Source organism: Pangasianodon hypophthalmus, chromosome 21 (genome assembly GCF_027358585.1).
Source record: "Pangasianodon hypophthalmus isolate fPanHyp1 chromosome 21, fPanHyp1.pri, whole genome shotgun sequence".
Lineage (NCBI taxonomy): Eukaryota > Metazoa > Chordata > Actinopteri > Siluriformes > Pangasiidae > Pangasianodon > Pangasianodon hypophthalmus.
Genome location: NC_069730.1, coordinates 16,936,346 through 16,953,298, shown reverse-complemented (window position 1 = coordinate 16,953,298; position 16,953 = coordinate 16,936,346). Strand labels below are relative to the sequence as shown.

The window sequence follows — 16,953 nt, the reverse complement described above, 5'->3', positions numbered from 1 at the left end:
CTGTGTTTTAACTTCCTTACTGACTGGATAAACAGTAATGGAATAGACACCTTGTAAATGAGCATTTTTCAGTTTCTTAGAGGTGGGAGGAAACCAGAGAACCCAGAGGAAACCCACACAGACACAATGAGAACATGAGCAGCTCCAGACAGGCAGTAACCTGAGCTCAGGATTGAACCAAGGACCCTGGAGCTGTGATGTGTCAATGCTACCCACTTCACTGTTATTGAAACAGGACCTTAGAATTCTGTGATACCACAATAAAGTTTAGTTTAGTAAGAAACAAATTTTATTACATCAGCATTTAAATATAGAATGTTAAAACTAAGCTACCATCTTAAGAGATCTGCAGCCAAAAACATTATCCAGATACGGGCCCTACGTCAACAGGCCCAACTGTTCTCAACCATCTCTACTCACATGTCACTGCAGGCTTGGTTAGTGTATTGCATCTCCTAAAAGAGACGCAATCAGATCTATATCATGTACATCAGGACATCAGAGAATAAAAAAGACTAGCTGCTATTTTTGTGCATGCTTGAAACAGAATCAGAATCAAATAAACCAATAGTAGCGCTAACAGTTGCTGCCATGGTAGAAATTAAATATGCTTAAGTACACTCAGAACCACATGGAATGAATAATGTTAAATTTTAACTGCTGTCACCTGCTGCACAATCAGAAACTCTTTTTCAGGGCTGTTGAAAGGCTATCTGCAGCTTCCTGTTTCTCAACAAACTTTCTCAACTTTTATTCCTCAATTTTTTTGCAACTTCTCTGTTAATTGCTGGAGGAAGCTGTACATACAGTTGAGGTCAAAAGTTTATATACCCCTTTCAGAATCTGCAAAATGTTTATTATTTTACCAAAATAAGAGGGATCATACAAAATGCACGTTATTGTTTATTTAGTGCTGACCTGAATAAGATATTTCACATAAAAGATGTTTACATATAGTCCACAAGAGAAAATAATAGTTGAATTTATAAAAATGACCCCGTTCAAAAGTTTACATCCCCTTGATTCTTAATACTGTGTTGTTACCTGAATGATCCACAGCTGTGTTTTTTTTTTGTTTACTGATAGTTGTTCATGAGTCCCTTGTTTGTCCTGAACAGTTAAACTGCCTGCTGTTCTTCAGAAAAATCCTTCAGGTCCCACAAATTGACTGTATGATTTTGAGATCAACTGAGAGACTCATATGCAACTATTACAGAAGGTTCAAATGCTCACTGATGCTCCAGAAGGAAAAAACCATGCATTAAGGGCCGGGGGGTGAAAACTTTCTGAATTTGAAGATCAGGGTAAATTTAACTTATTTTGTCTTCTGGGAAACATGTAACTATCTTCTGTAGCCTCTGAAGGGCAGTACTAAATGAAAAAATACGATATTTAGGCAAAATAAGAAAAATGTACACATCTCCATTCTGTTCAAAAGTTTTCACCCCCCGGCTCTTAATGCATGGTTTTTCCTTCTGGAGCATCAGTGAGCATTTGAACCTTCGGTAATAGTTGCATATGAGTCCCTCAGTTGTCCTCAGTGTGAAAAGATGGGTCTCAAAATCATACAGTCATTGTTGGAAAGGGTTCAAATACACAAAAAATGCTGGAAAACCAAATAATTTGTGGGACCTGAAGGATTTTTCTGAAGAACAGCAGGCAGTTTAACTGTTCAGGACAAACAAGGGACTCTTGAACAACTATCAGTAAACAAAAAAACACAGCTGTGGATCATTCAGGTAACAACACAGTATTAAGAATCAAGGGGATGTAAACTTTTGAACGGGGTCATTTTTATAAATTCAACTATTATTTTCTCTTGTGGATTATATGTAAACATCTTTTATGTGAAATATCTTATTCAGGTCAGCACTAAATAAACAATAACATGCATTTTGTATGATCCCTCTTATTTTGGTAAAATAATAAACATTTTGCAGATTCTGAAAGGGGGATGTAAACTTTTGACCTCAACTGTATACTGTAAATGCAATAAAATAATACCTCAGAACATTCAAATTACAAATATTTGGCTAATGTAGCATAGTTGTTTAAATCTCCAACAAACCCAGCACTTCATCTGAACAGAATTTTGGTTGCAATAATAGTAAATTGGAAATTCTGAGAGACCAATGAACTATTCCTTTAATTTGCTTGCCCTTCTTGATGTTGCACGATCATGGGGTCACTGCCCGTTTACTTCCATAGTTATTATTGCACCTAGTGCTCAAAAACAGGAACTGCAGCAAGTGCTATTAGAGGCCTGTGTGGGCAGGAGCCGCACTGCTCATGCTTGATCTATGAATGTTTTCAGTGGCGGAGTGGACAGGGCATTTAGTAACAGGGTTGCAAGGGTTGTGATTTTACACCAAATTGGGCTAGTTTACAAATACTCCACAGCCGCCAAGATCTTGTTTTATGTATTAAATATAATACATTTCTGCAAACTAAGGCAAAGTGTAAGTGCAGACAGTGTGGCTATGATATATAGAACTATTTCTATTGTAAGATATATTACAAAGATTGGGAGAGGGAAATTATGGAGAGGGGATTATGGAGTGGATAATGTCTCATAAATGTGTGTGCAGCATGGTAACCTTGTTTCCCATTCAAAAGATGAGAAAAAGAAGAAAAATGTGTCTACCTTTTCCACTGCCATTTGGTGTGGTTTTTGAAATATAGTTACGCTTGATATTTTGTGGAAATCTGGCAACCCTGGTCAATGATATTACCTGACGTTAGGTGTCACCACAGCAGATCATGGTCCATATATTTGATTTGGCACAGTTTTTACACCGGATGCCCTTCCTGACGCAAACCTCCCCAATTTTATTCGGGCTTTGGGACCAGCACTGAGACCGCACTGTTGCACGTAACCCCAGTGGCAGGGGTTGGTTCCCTGGCCAGGAATCGAACCCGTGCCACAGTGGCGAGAGCGCTGTGGCCTAACCACTAGTTCTCCAGGGACCCTGTTCAATGCTGAAGTAAACAACATTAAAAAAAATTGACATAAGAGAAATTTTAAGCCCACTTTGTTGTTATTTTGGTGTTGTTTAACAACTAATTTACTGTATATGGTGTTTCAGGGAAACAAACCCTTGTCATTATTATCTTCTGTGAAGTATAAAAAGAGTTTGCTCTGGTTAGCATTTAATTACAGCAGTGATGCTATGCCTCAATTTCACCAGTTTATATTTATATATCTAAAAATGAAAAGATGTTTATTACAAGTGATGTGAGTAAAATTGAGGCCAGACCACCCAGAAACTCAGTCACACCTCAGCATATCTCATATAGCCATTTAGCAAATCAGAGAAACAGAAACATGTCGGAGTATAACACAAACTTTATTATAATCAACTACCCAGTAAAATACAAACATTCCTTCATCCAGTGCTAATATATTGTTGGAAAAATGAATAGGTCTGATGCTATATGACAGAAAATATCCATTGTCTAAGAAAGTAAATGCTGTACTAGTCTTAGTGGGTGAAGAATTTGTGTAAATTGTAGACTAAAATACTGTGTTTTGATCAATATGATGCTTTAAATGTGTTTAACAGTTCAATACAGCAGGCCACTTGTTACTGTGGATAAATATTTACAGAATTGGCAGTGTATACCATATCTGAGGTCCTTACTGTACAGCTACTATAACATTGCTGTGATTATATTGTAATAACACAGTAATACATACAGCATTTTAAACCAAAGACGCTAAAAGCACCTGATTACATGGCTTTAGACCACTCTGAGAATTTAATTTTTTACCTTATCTTACCCTTATTCAATAATAGCAGATATAACACAAGTTACTATAAGTATAATTATTGTATATATTCCAAATAAAAGAAGTCCCTTGCGGTTGAATCCATTGAACCACATTTTATCTCATATCAGTTATGGAAACAAAGATAATGTTCTATAAATTGTCAGTACCACCAGGATCACATCCTTCACCTGTTTGCAATGCAGAACATCACTGGCTTTCTGAAACATAAAGCACATCTGGGTATATAACAGCACAAGGTGATGTGTCACACTCTGTAATGTTTAATCTGAACTGCTAAAATCTGTTCTTGGACACCTTTAGAAACTTTACAGCCCTTAATGGTTCACTGGTTGTCTATAGTGGGAACCGTTTAAAGATTCTACAACAGAGTGTTTCCCTATCAGAAAGGGTTCCAAGTAAAATGTAAATGTAATAAAAAAAATTTTTAAAAAACCTTTAATTATTCTAAGAGCACTTGAGGAGCCCATGAAGTTTCAATGCTTTTATATGTTGACAGCTAAGGAAAATGAGAAAGGATGAAGGTGAAGATGAGTTTACTTTTGATGATAATGAGTAAAATCAATAAGATTCTTATGAATTCTCTCTATGGGACATATTCAGTGTCAGCAACTGAAGTCCAGAAGTATTTTCAGAGGGAAATTTATTTATATTCAGAGATGGGTTCTTAAATCCATTTTCTGTTTTATGCAGATTGTGCAAATTGCTTGTGTGTAGGTCACGATGCCGGGTTGACGTATTTATCGTGTTAAAGTGTCCCGAGACAGGGGATACTGCCTTTAGACACAAGCACTTGCCTTTAATCCCAAAAATACAGACTCAAGTGCAGAGCAAAACAGGTAGTGTCCATAAGATTTATGAAAAGGTTCTAAAGGCCAACACAAAAAGCACCAAAAAATAATTTCAAGCATGAAGGCAAACAAATCCAAAGAGAAAATCCAAAAATTATTAACAGAGAGGCAGGCAGAAAATTCAGGAGACCAGGTAATCCAAACAGTAACAAAAGGCACAGGGTTTGCAACACAAAGGAAGACAAAGACTTAGCAAAGACATTGAGACAGGGTTTAAATACACAAGCTAATAGATCACATGACAGGGAGACAATGAGGTACAGGTGAGCAAAGTAATTACAAGTCAACAACATAGAGTCATTTGGCGACCTCTGGTGGTCAAAACTGTTCATTAGTGACAATTCTCACTGCATGAATGTAACTCAACTCGCCCCTATAACAGTAGTGTTTAATTATACAATTTAGTAGGCATTATTGAAAAATTGAACATAGCCTAAAATTATATCCAATACCATAAAGTGCTAGTCTATACTAATCTCTGATTCCTTTCAGCTCTGTTTAATAATATTTTTATACTCACATGCGTTCTTTGGAATCTGGAGAATCTAACATAGTTAAAAATAAAGAAGGAATTAAAATTATTAGTCTCATTTCTAACAGTAAGACAGCTAGGAACTACTGGAACTCCATATACTCATAGTGTTAATCTAAATGTCTGATTTTTTATACTAAAAACAGCCACTGTGAGGACTCAGTATTTTGGAGGCACGAACCATTTCAAATTTGTGTTCGAGTCTATCAATGTTATGGAAGGTCCAAAGATGATAATTTCTTCCTCTTATTCTCTCTCTTGATCAGTGTTTGTGCTGGAGTGGCCTGAACTGACTTGAACTACAGTGCTATTAGAACACAACCGCCTATGACATGCTATGAACTTCTCAGTATACAAAACCCGACAGCATTTTTAACCCGTAGTACTACAGATACAGTACGTGCATAACGGTAATACCTGAAACGTCACCAAAGACACTGATGTGAACAGGAACCTGCAGATCTCCTGCACTGCACCAGTACCAGCCAGCATCACTCTTCTTCAGTCCACTCATCTGCACGCTGAAGGATCTTCTCCCATCATCACTGATGTGCACTGCTGAATTCTGGGATGTGGCAGTCTTCCTAAATGTGTTGCAGCGTCCATCTTTCAATCTGCACCACTGCTTCTGTGTATTCTGATACGCAGAGCTGTAGAAACACTGGACTGTGACACTGCCTCCTTCCTCACCTCTCACTCTGCTCTCCATCACAGACAGATCAGGATCTGAACACAAATATATAGTCAGTTATGCATGATTGATATTTAGCAACATGAAAAACATTTAATACATTGAGCTTGCAATTTGCGATCTAATACCTGATTTCACTGTAATGGAAAGATCTTCTTTAATATCTGGCGTCTTTATTCCACCTATCTCTACAACACACCAGTACCATCCAGTATTTTCTGTCTGGAGATTATTCATTGTCACAGTAAAGAGACTCTCAGCTGGGTAATCAGTCACTGTCACTTTCCCCTGTGTGTCATTGGCATATGCCTGAATTTTGCAGAAATTGAATGTTCTTCCATAGCACCAGTATTTCTTATGTTGTATATATTTCCTATCATAATGACATGGGATGGTGACAGATTCTCCAGTTTTAAGACTAAACTGCCTCGATGCCTGACAGACAGCACCTGCATACAGAACAGAAAAACACTATTGTTACTCAATTCAGAGAATTTCCTTATTTCTGCTAGTCACATAACAAATTACTGATAGTTGACACATTAATTCAAAACTTCACTGATTACATTTTGATATTAAAATGGATGACTCTGTACATGAATTTTTAAATGTGATCAATGAGTCCATAAAAATCTGCTTACTTGAAATGAAAAGAATTAAAATAAAAAAGCAGCACATGGCAAATTTTTTTCTGATGTTGAATAAAATGTTTTACACCTCCTACTCCTCTGTGTAGTTGGTTCTGTATCTGTAGAGGCTAATGCAGTAGTCACATAACAGATTACTGATAGTTGACACATGAATTTTAAATGTGATAGATGAGTCCATAAAATCTACTTACTTGAAATGAAAAGAATAACAATAAAAAGGCAGCGCATTGCAGATTTTCTCTGATGTTGAATACGATTGGGTCTGTAGCATTTAAGGCACTTCTGGTTTGTGTTTCCCAATACCATAGCACAGGGTGTGTGTGTGTGTGTGTGTGTGTGTGTGTGTGTGTGTGAGTGTTAACTTCCTCGCTGACTGAAAAAAACTGTAATTAAAGTAATTACTCTAATGATTATTTAGACATGCTATTATAAACAATGAACCATGGTACAGGCGATAACATTGCTGGCTCACAGCACTTCAACTCAGAAAAAAAAACAACAACCAAAGCACATGGTAATGTAGCCAAAACTCACACGGAGTGAACTCAAACAAAAGATGAGAGCAGAGCTCGTCGTACTCGGAACCGTGCCATGCGGTGAGGGGGGAGTTCATGACAACTACACAGCATTAAAATTACATTTATTTTGCGAGATGTCCCCCTAATGTAACTTTTTATCTTTGAAATCCAAACAATTCATCACCTCATCTACATGTCAGCTTAACGTTAACTAAAAATAACAGGCTCTTGTGTATGATAGATTCTGGCGATCCACTTTCTATCTGACTGTGTTTATTTGAGTGGGTTGATCTTTGGCTTTACTGCTTTTAATATTGCCTACCATGCAGGATTGAGAAATCTTTAAGAGGAAATTCACACTGCTGAAAAAAGGAAGACTAATAATAGCTTTTTAGTGATATACTTTATTGAAAATTTTCCAAAGCAATAATAGATTCATTATTACATTAATTATAGACACATAATTTCACTGCAGATTCAGAAACAGGACATGAGTTGTGGCTGTGAGGTTTATATAAAGGTGCTAATCCTATAAATTTATTGTTTCTATTGTAACAACTCATTCACTGGGGCATATGTGGTGAGCACACCACATAAACTGAATACATACGTGTGTAACTGTTGATATGATGAAATTTTCTGTGAGAAGACATTTATGTATTTTTGGAAGGAGTCTCCAGTTTCAGCACTTTGTATTAAGCAGAGGTAAAGCTGCAAATAAAAATTTTTCAAGGTGACAAAGACTTCAGGACAGAGGGCTTTATGGTTTCCTGATACCGTGAGAAGATGTTTTTTTTTTATTGTTATCTTCAGGAGAGAGGGGGGAAAGAAGCTGGTGAGGAAAGACTGTTTACAACAAAAATAACAGGAACTGATAACAGGAACTAACTTGTTTTGTGCACATTCACCAATAAACGTAACTATAAATGGACAAAAAGGATTGTTGTTTTTTAATAAATAAATGTTATTGTTGGCAAATATCTGTGGTATAAGATAATAAAATGATTTAGGATGTGCTGTTATTTGGAAAATAATCACCTTCAGTGAGGTCACAGTAACTCTGAGACACATCATAACCCAACCCCACTGCTGATTAGTTTCTTATAACAGCACACTCCATCGTGTTTTATTCCTTATTTAAAAACCCAAATAAAGAATTTATAGAGGATACAGAAAATGATAGCGATTTGGTTGGATTTCATACAAATGAAGTCATAAGCTACAGCTGCTAAACTCACCATTAGCATTTTGGAATTTTAATCAAATTACATTAGTTTTTTAATCATGAGATGAGATGATGTTTAGGCTGAGAAGGCACTAAAAATTGCTAATTACATCAATTTACTGTCATCATATAAAGAATTTGGACAAACGCCTCCATTCCACCTTTTTGGACAAACAGACATCAAGCAGGTTTGATAACTACTGTACACAGAAAAACTTTGTTCAAAGCCATAACGCATCATTAAGTCGAATTTTGAATTTGAACTGCATCATATGTAGTTGAATGGTCACTAAAGAATATATGTGACAGGCTTTTTCAAGTGTCATAAGTGCTCGGTGGTTTCATTTAAGCTAAGCCTCTTTATACCAAAACTCTCTAGTGTCTTCTAGTTGTCTCTTTTCTTCATGTCATTGTAAGAAGTCATTCTCAGTTATGTGGACCTGATGGGCTAAAGTGTTCTGGAAGATGAGAGGAGAGTTTTCTAGCTTCCATATTTCCTTGGGCACACCTGGGGACAGAATGTCAGCAACTTTAGTGCTTACAAAATGTCCAAAATGGCTTTATAAAATACGGTCAAAAGGATGTGAACACCTGACCATCACACCCATATATGCTAGTTGAACATTGGATATACAGTCGTTCTCTTTTGCTCATCTGGAAAGGTCTCCACTAGATTTTGGAGCGTGGCTGTGGGGATTTGTTCATTCAGCCGTGAGCATTATTGAAGTAGAGCACTGATGTCAGGTGAGAAGACCTGACTCTCAGTGGGGTCGAGGTCAGGGATCTGTGCAGGCAACTCAATTTCAACCATAAAATTCAACCTTGGCAAATGTCTTCAAGGAGCTCGCTTTGCGCTATGGGCATAGTCCCAGAGATGGGAAATCTTAATACTACAGCATACACAGACATTCTAGACAGTTGTGTGCTTTCAATTTTGTGACAACAGTTTGGAAAAGTCTCACAGATGGTCAGGTGTCCACAAACTTTTGCTTGTATAGTGTAAAAAAATGTGGCATAATCTGGGACACACCATGTTTCAGGTTCGTCCAGCTTCCTACGATTAGGTGTCTTCTCTGCGACAAGAAGAATATAATACCAGATTATGTCATTGTTTTACCACAATGCTATTAAGTTCTCAATTTTGTTTGGTCAGAGCACGTTGAATAAGTAAGGAATATAACATGATGGAGCATGCTGTTATAGAAAAATAATCAATAACAGAATGGAGTTGCATTACGACAAGAAGTGGACTTTCTTCCCTGAAGTTGATTATTTTCCTATAATAGAAGTGGTTTGTTCCTCTTACACCACAGCAATTTGCCAATGATTACAATTTTTATTTTATTTATGTTTTTAGTTTACCCATATATAGTTACATTGAACGTATGAGAATCAAGTTAGTTCCTGTTATCTCTTAGGTTATATCAGCTATAGAGGCGTTCCGTCACCTCTCTGTTGAAGTTATAGCTTTACCTCTGACTGTTACAGAAGGATACTCCTTACAAAAAGGCTAAATAAACATCTCTACACAGAAAAAACTACCTTGCAGCCAGAACTACTGTCAGAGCTGCTGTTATAGAAATTTTATCAACATCTTCTGACCAATCAGTATCAAGAATTCAACAGCACTGTGGTATAATTTGATTTTATAACAGCAGCTCTGACAGTAGTGATGGCTGCAAGTCAAATCACACACTGAAAAACCTAACACTGGAAGTGACGAAATAAAATGAGTAATCATTACTCAAATGCATTTAAGTGACAAATTCACTTTTCGGAATAAGATTATGATAACTGAACATTGTTAGAAAAACTCAATCTGATTGAGTTGCTGCATTTTTGTGTGTGAAATTTTAAGTAAGCACAACTCATGTGATTGAGTTTTTTTTAACACTACATACAAAAAATCCTAGTTGTTGTGTACTTTCACTTAACCTCAATTCAGTTAGTTCAGAAATAGTCAGAAATACAGGCCAGAGGTATTCAGGTCAAATTTGTAAACATCCAGTTTCATGAAATCCCTTCCTTATAAAGGAGAGACTATCATGACTAAATGGCAACAACAGTAATTTTTAATGCTTGACCATTAATGAATAGTTCACGGATACTAATCAAATAAAATAAGACACACACCCACCCCCCACCCACATATATATTTTACAGCTGTTTTATTTTGGTAGTGTTGTGTGCAGAGGGTAGTGTTTGCGCCTCATAGCTCCAGGATCCCAGAGTCAATCCTGGTGTCAGCTTTGTGTCTGTGTGGAGTTTTGCATGTTCTCTCCGTGTCAGTGTGGGTTTCCTCCGGGTTCTCCGGTTTCCTCCAACCTCCCAAAAACATGCCTGTAGGTGGAGTGTCTATGATGTATTGCCCCTAGTTGCAAATGAGTGTGTGAATGTGTGTGTATGGTGCTCTGCAATACAGTGGTGTCCCAAAAATGTGTATTCCCGCATCACGCCCAGTGTTCCCGCGATAGACTCCGGATCCACCGTGGCCCTGATAAGGATAAAGCAGTTACTGAGAGTGAGTGAGCTGATTTATTTTTAACATAGCCTTATAAACAAAAGAGCACTTCAAAATCGACTTATATAGTTCTTTAAACTTAACTTTGTAGATTTACGTAAGTGTAAGTGTAACAAAGAATAAGTGAAGCAAACTCAAATAAGGTTTTTTTTTTTTTTTTTTGCGTGGCGTCTTCAGGGGAAAATGACTTTTGTGGTTTCTCATTAGTGTGACAAGATGTATATTTTGTCTTTTTAATTTCAAGAAAAATAGAAAAAAGAGACACTGGTAAGTGAATGACTCTTTATAGCTGCTGTAACATAAGTGAAACAGGAACTTGTTCAGTGAACTTTAAAAAGTGAAACTACGAATGAAAAAAAAAACAGTCTATTTGATATGTACTATAAGATAGCAGTTAGTGAGAAAGATGCCAATATATTAGTTAGTGTTGTTGCTAGTACACTGTAGTTAAAGCAGACAGGTTGGTCACAGTCAGAAGTCTACACAATAGGGAGAAAGCCAGGGCAATGTCTTGTCAATTTAAATATAAAAATGTATACCAGGTGATGCATGACGTCTAAACTCCTAGAACATAAGACTAGATTTGAACTGAAATTTTTAGGAACTTACTAAATCGCTTCCATATCATCCATGTTACCAAGAACAACAGAGCTCCACACACTATCAGAAGAGACTGCCGAACATTGTGACTGTAACACAACAGACGTAAATATGAGTACTTGAAGTAAATACTGTGAATTCTGCAAAACCAATACCTGCAGTGAGTGTAAATAAAGTGCATCTTTATATTTTCGATGTAGTCGTTTGTCACAAATCACTTGGTTAAGTAACATACTGCATTACATGTATGTACAGGGTTTTACTCACCTGTTGGAGTTCTGAGCTTTAACCTCGGACAGATGCTGTTGTGTTTTTACATCCAAGGCAGCTGTAGGAAAACAGAGGAAACAAAAAATGATGCTGAAAAAGTCCTAACAATAATACTGTGATAAAGTTAATGGATTTATTGTCACTGAATTTATACTGGAGAATATTATTATTATTATTATTATTATTAGAAATAACTACTTTTTATTATTAGTGTCACTGTTTCCCCCTCTCTGAGCTCACCACAGTTTTTGTTTCAATTTTTGTCCTGTCTCTCCATCCCCTGTCCTGTTATTGTTTGTTTGTTGTTATTGTTTGTTGTTATGTTTGTTATCCTATTGTGTTCACCTGTTCTGTGTTTCGGATTAGTTTGTGTATTTATATTGTGATGGTGCAATGTCTCGTCAAGTCTTTTTTGAGTGTATTTTGAGTGACTTTTCTGAGCATTCCTAAGATTTTTAAGTCCTAGGCAATAACTTCTGGATTTCAATTTATAAGGTCAAAATAGAATATTTCTGGACTTATAATATACAATTTAAAAAGAATCTTTGATTTATCAGATATGCAGTCATTTACTCTAAATAATTAACCCATGAAAATAATGGTTTATTTATCATACTCAAATGTGTGTGTGTGTGTGTGTGTGTGTGTGTGTGGGCCTATTACATACTTGTGGTTGATCTTGGAGTGACTAACACATAAACAGACAATTGGTGCTCGCCAGCTTCGCACCAGTACCATCCTGTGTCCCGCTTCTCCAGACGCCTCATCGTCACGGTAACTGTGTCCTTCCTGTCATCGCTGATGAGCAGAGATTCACTGCTGAACGTCCCGTTGCTTGTACCCTTGCAGGAGCTTATGTCACCACTCCTGCACCATCTCTTCTCATTCTCCCTAATGGAAAACAACAAGGGCACTTTCAAAAAAAAAAAAATCACTGTGCAATCACTGTGATGTGTTAATGGCACCATGCGTTTCTTTTGTTCTAGTTGTAATTGGAATAGAACAAAACTAGGGACTGGCTGGAGGACTGCAATCCTGAGGTATAGTATGTCTGAAACAACAGTTGCAGTGAGAAATGTGCAAATATATTAACTATAGTGCAGTACCTGTGTTTCTCACTGTAGAGGCACTGCACAGTGACACTGCCACCCTCCTCAGCACTTACTTCATTGTTTGCTACTGACATACCTACAATATAAAACAAAAAAAAATTAATATGAGTGTTATATTGTCTTTATAAGGTCTTGGAGAATAACTGTAAACTGTATGAGCCACTGAAGTAAGAAACACATCATAACTGTTTCTCTATTAGTTGTTATTGTAGAAACCAAAATGGTGTCACCAAAAATCTGTTTGCTGTCTCCTGACTAGCAGTTTCTTCACTGTCACTACTGGTAAAAGTCCTATATTTTAACTGGGTAATGAAATACAATCTGACATTAAAGTTACGGCTTTATCGACAGGCCGACACTGGAGACTCCTTCCAAAAATACTGAATAAATATCTGCTCATAGAAAACATCAGCAACAATTACACACATTTTTAATACATTTAGGTTGCGTATCCGCCACACAAGTCTAAATGGGCCTCCTTTATCAATCTCTTGCTTAAAGTTGTGTGTAAATATTTGTGTAAGCCAAACTGAACTGAAGTTTTCTGCTGGATTTACAAAAGTTTGGAGAATGCTGATTTTCTTTGTACTTGCATGTATGTGTTGATCACCCATAAAGTGTAAAGTGCATTCCTGACACAGCTCATTTGCATGTAGTGACGCCTACAAAACTCCTTATATGATCAAACACACAGACTGCTGGGAACACGAAATGAACAATGACGGTAAAGGCTGAAAGGCAGAAGTGGAATTTATTTTGACTCACTTCTATGCCAACAAAAATATGTAATAATAATAATAATAATAATAATAATAATAATAAATTAGTGCTAAATCTTCCATCAGCTGAGGCATTTGTTTATGGCTCTGCGCAGACAGACTGGCCAGTCCTCCATTTATACAGCGCCATTTCTTTTGTTATAACTGAATGATCAGTATTATTTGGCCTAATTTATGGGTTTGTGTTGGCTTGCTTTCTTTATTTTTCATAATCTTTAATGCCAATAATATAAAATGACTGGTTTTCACAAAATGTTCTCAATGTTATTCTTAGTCCCTGACATAGTGAACTGGTATGAGGATGTGTTTTTGATAGAAACTCCAAAGCTCTTCTATAAGTTCATTCTGGATAAGGGCGTCTGCTAAACGTTGTAAAAGTAATAAAAATAAGCAATTTAAATGTGACAATATATTCCATGTATAAAAGTATAGTAGTCCAAGCACACTCAGGAGCATGAGTAGGATATGTACATTTTTCCAAATTTACAGGATACCAAATTTCTTGTGTGGCTCATATGAACCATCTATGAATAAATCCATTCATATTCAGTTTGATAAACGAGGCCCATTGTTAGTTGATCCTATAGAAATATATTACAATAAGTGCATTAATATAAACCTGTGTTTTGAAATACAGTGAGAAATACCATCAGAGCTGCTGTTATAGAAAATTCAGACCAGGCAGATATAAATTAAATCAGCTTCCCCCACTAACCGTGTATGACACTTATATAAAATGACGTGGTGCTATCTTTGTTCCATATCCCTCCTATTTCCACGCCGCACCAGTACCGGCCCGAGTCCTTCTCCTTCAGCTCACGCATGGTCACTGTGAACACATAATGCCTCGGGTCATCAGCAATCGTTATTCTCGCTTTTGAGGATGGAGCAGATTCTGGCTGGTTTGTGCGTGCCAGAGTGGTACAGAAGTCCTTCATGGGGCCCTGGCACCAGTACTTCACATTCGGAGTGTACTCAGGGTTGTAATGGCAGGGGACAATGATCGATTGACCCTCTAACACTGTCCACTCTCCCACTGTGGTCACAGTGCACAGGACACCTACAGCCAAGGACAAAAAGCAAGCCAAGGTTCATATTAATCCCTAAACACAAAGCTAATTATTCAGTTCTTCATATAAAAGCATATTTATTAAGTACAGTAGTGGAAAAAGTACTGAGAAGTATGCGTGAGTGTCAAAATCTCACTTAAAAGTAAAAGTATCGAGTCTAATGTCTACTTGAGTGAAGGTCAGAGTGAAAGTATCTATATTTAAACAAACTCCAATATTCAAGAGTAAAAGTAAATATTATTTAGAGATCAAAAATATGCAATCTAGACATAAATATTATTTATTTTATTAAATATTTATTCAATTCTAGACAAACCTAGAATTTGGCTTGCTGATTAGCTAATGTATAATATCGTTGTTGGAATTAATGCTAAGGCAGCATTAGCAACAAAACAAAACTAGCAAGCAATTTCACCAAGCTTAAAGCTAACTGAAGTTTGTCTCTTGATTGAATGTATTAAAATTTAAAAAACTAAACTGGCATAGCAGCTCATGGCATTTGATATTTTTAGTGAGTATTTCTCTTGCAAATTTACTTGAGTAAGAGTACAAGTATTAAATTTCAATAATACAATAATAATGCATTAATAGTAAAGTACAAATCTTCAAGAAAGTAGAGTAAAGAAATACCATTACTCAAGTATTTTCCACCTCTGAGTAAAACTAATAAGAAAAGCCTGTAGTTTCATGTAAACAGTTGTTCCCTTAAAGGATTTTTTAAAATGTTGGTTGGTCAGATGGATAGATTATGAGAAGTAAGGCTGCAATTATTATTATGACTATTTGTATTAACATTGCCAGTTGATCAATAAAACCTCCATTTTGCCTTGATACCTGGCAGAGATAAACAGTAACTGGTTGGGTAAACTTGGGGAAAAAATTAACCTTGGATCAAAGGACAAAAAAGACACATATTGTTCTTAGTATACTGAAAAAAAATAAACTTAAATGTAATTTACTCCAGCTTTCAACCAAATACCAACTAATTTAATACAGTAGCATATATTATGAAGCATGTTTCATTTGATTAATCTAGAAGTCATGCCGTATCACTGGTAAGAGACATCTTGACAGCCTCTGCTTAATACCATTACCAATACCTATACTTTTTCTCTTTTTACCCAGTGATCGAAAGATAGTTAGAAAGTTATCTTTCATTTCCCTCTTAAAATGTATGAAAATAAACTCACTGAACTAATCCCAAACCCTCTTCCTGAATGACTCATTCTGAACGCTTTTTTCTGTTTTAGGCAAAACAAAAGCATGAGGTCATTGCTCTGAGTGGTGAAATAGAGCACTAGAAGAGCTGATTGCACTCAGGTTGCTCAACTCAATGTTTTATTTGTTGTTTTCAATCCTTTTTCAAGGTTCTAATAATCAGGTGAAAGATCAGGGGTGTCATTAGAATGATTATTATGATAACAATGACTTATAGACTGCAAAAAAATTCTTGAGTATGGGCAAATGTATTTAGTATTTCTTATTATGAGATTATTATAAATAAAATATAAGATTATTCCACCTTATTCCAGTTTTAAATTGGTTTATTCTATAGGCAGTTAATTTTGCTTCTTTCTAGGATTAATTGCTTAAAATTAGAAAAATTATCTGCCAACAGAACAACACAGGTTTAACAGTCATACATTTGGTTTCTTGTAATCTTATAATAGGAAATACAAAATACATTTGACTATATTCAAGATATTTTCACTTGCTAAGATGTCATTTTTAGCAGTGTATTCACTTTTCTATCATTTTTTAACAATGCTGCATAATAATAATGATGATGCTAATGCTAATAATACAAAAAACCCATTTGCTAAAATGCATGGCAACTACATTTAACAAAGAAAAATGTTTCCTTCATAGATGGATTAAAGAAGGATTAATAGAAAAAAGTGGTAAAATACAAGATTCTGGAGAACTAAATCATCGTTTTGCTGAACCACAACAAAGCTAATGTTTCCTTAAATCTGTGCCTCCTTTTTCCCAGTCTGAATATTTCCCAGTGAGCATGCACCAACTCAGCTTCTCAAATTCTGCCAAACATCTGCTCCCAGAGTTTAGAAAAACTGAAATCTAACCTGGAAGTTGAAGAAGGAGAACACCGAGAAAAAGGAGAGAAGTCATCCTGCTGTGTGTTAATGGACGTACTCGTGCATGAGCAGCTCTTCTGAGAACCATGCACTTAGTTTCACTTCCTTTCTGGCTGAATCCGGTGCCAGATGTGTAGAACTCTTTAACTGCTTGTGTTCCAGGTCACAATCTTCTCTTCTTTTAAACCACTTTCTGTGGCCTTTCTAACAAATTATATATACATATATCAGTCAGGTCCATAAATATT

At 36.2% G+C, this 16,953-nt stretch overlaps 1 protein-coding gene across 2 annotated transcripts; it reads right to left on the bottom strand.

Moving 5' to 3' along the window:
- Positions 1-3,330: 3,330 nt before the first annotated feature.
- LOC128317128 (polymeric immunoglobulin receptor-like) lies at positions 3,331-16,848 on the bottom strand. 2 transcript variants are annotated; one of them, XM_053227437.1, is made up of 10 exons: positions 16,694-16,848; positions 14,255-14,599; positions 12,755-12,836; positions 12,316-12,539; positions 11,646-11,706; positions 11,388-11,467; positions 5,993-6,313; positions 5,591-5,899; positions 5,162-5,186; positions 3,331-3,990 (listed from the first exon to the last, which is right to left on the bottom strand). In XM_053227437.1, the coding sequence occupies exons 1-10, from the start codon at positions 16,791-16,793 to the stop codon at positions 3,957-3,959; spliced, it is 1,581 nt and encodes a 526-aa protein (XP_053083412.1). In that variant the 5' UTR covers positions 16,794-16,848; the 3' UTR covers positions 3,331-3,956. The 2 variants fall into 2 exon arrangements, with proteins under 2 accessions (XP_053083412.1, XP_053083413.1); XM_053227438.1 differs by lacking the exon at positions 5,162-5,186.
- Between the last annotated feature and the right edge of the window lie 105 nt (positions 16,849-16,953).

What these genes read in the sequence shown, in the direction of transcription:
- LOC128317128 (XM_053227437.1), bottom strand. Translation starts at nt 16,793, where the DNA reads ATGGTTCTCAGAAGAGCTGCTCATGCACGAGTACGTCCATTAACACAC. An exon ending in CACTCCAAGATCAACCACAA is followed by an intron (nt 11,707 to 12,315) that starts GTATGTAATAGG and finishes GTTTTCCTACAG; the next exon opens with CTGCCTTGGATGTAAAAACA. An exon ending in TGTCTTTGGTGACGTTTCAG is followed by an intron (nt 5,187 to 5,590) that starts GTATTACCGTTA and finishes TAACTATGTTAG; the next exon opens with ATTCTCCAGATTCCAAAGAA.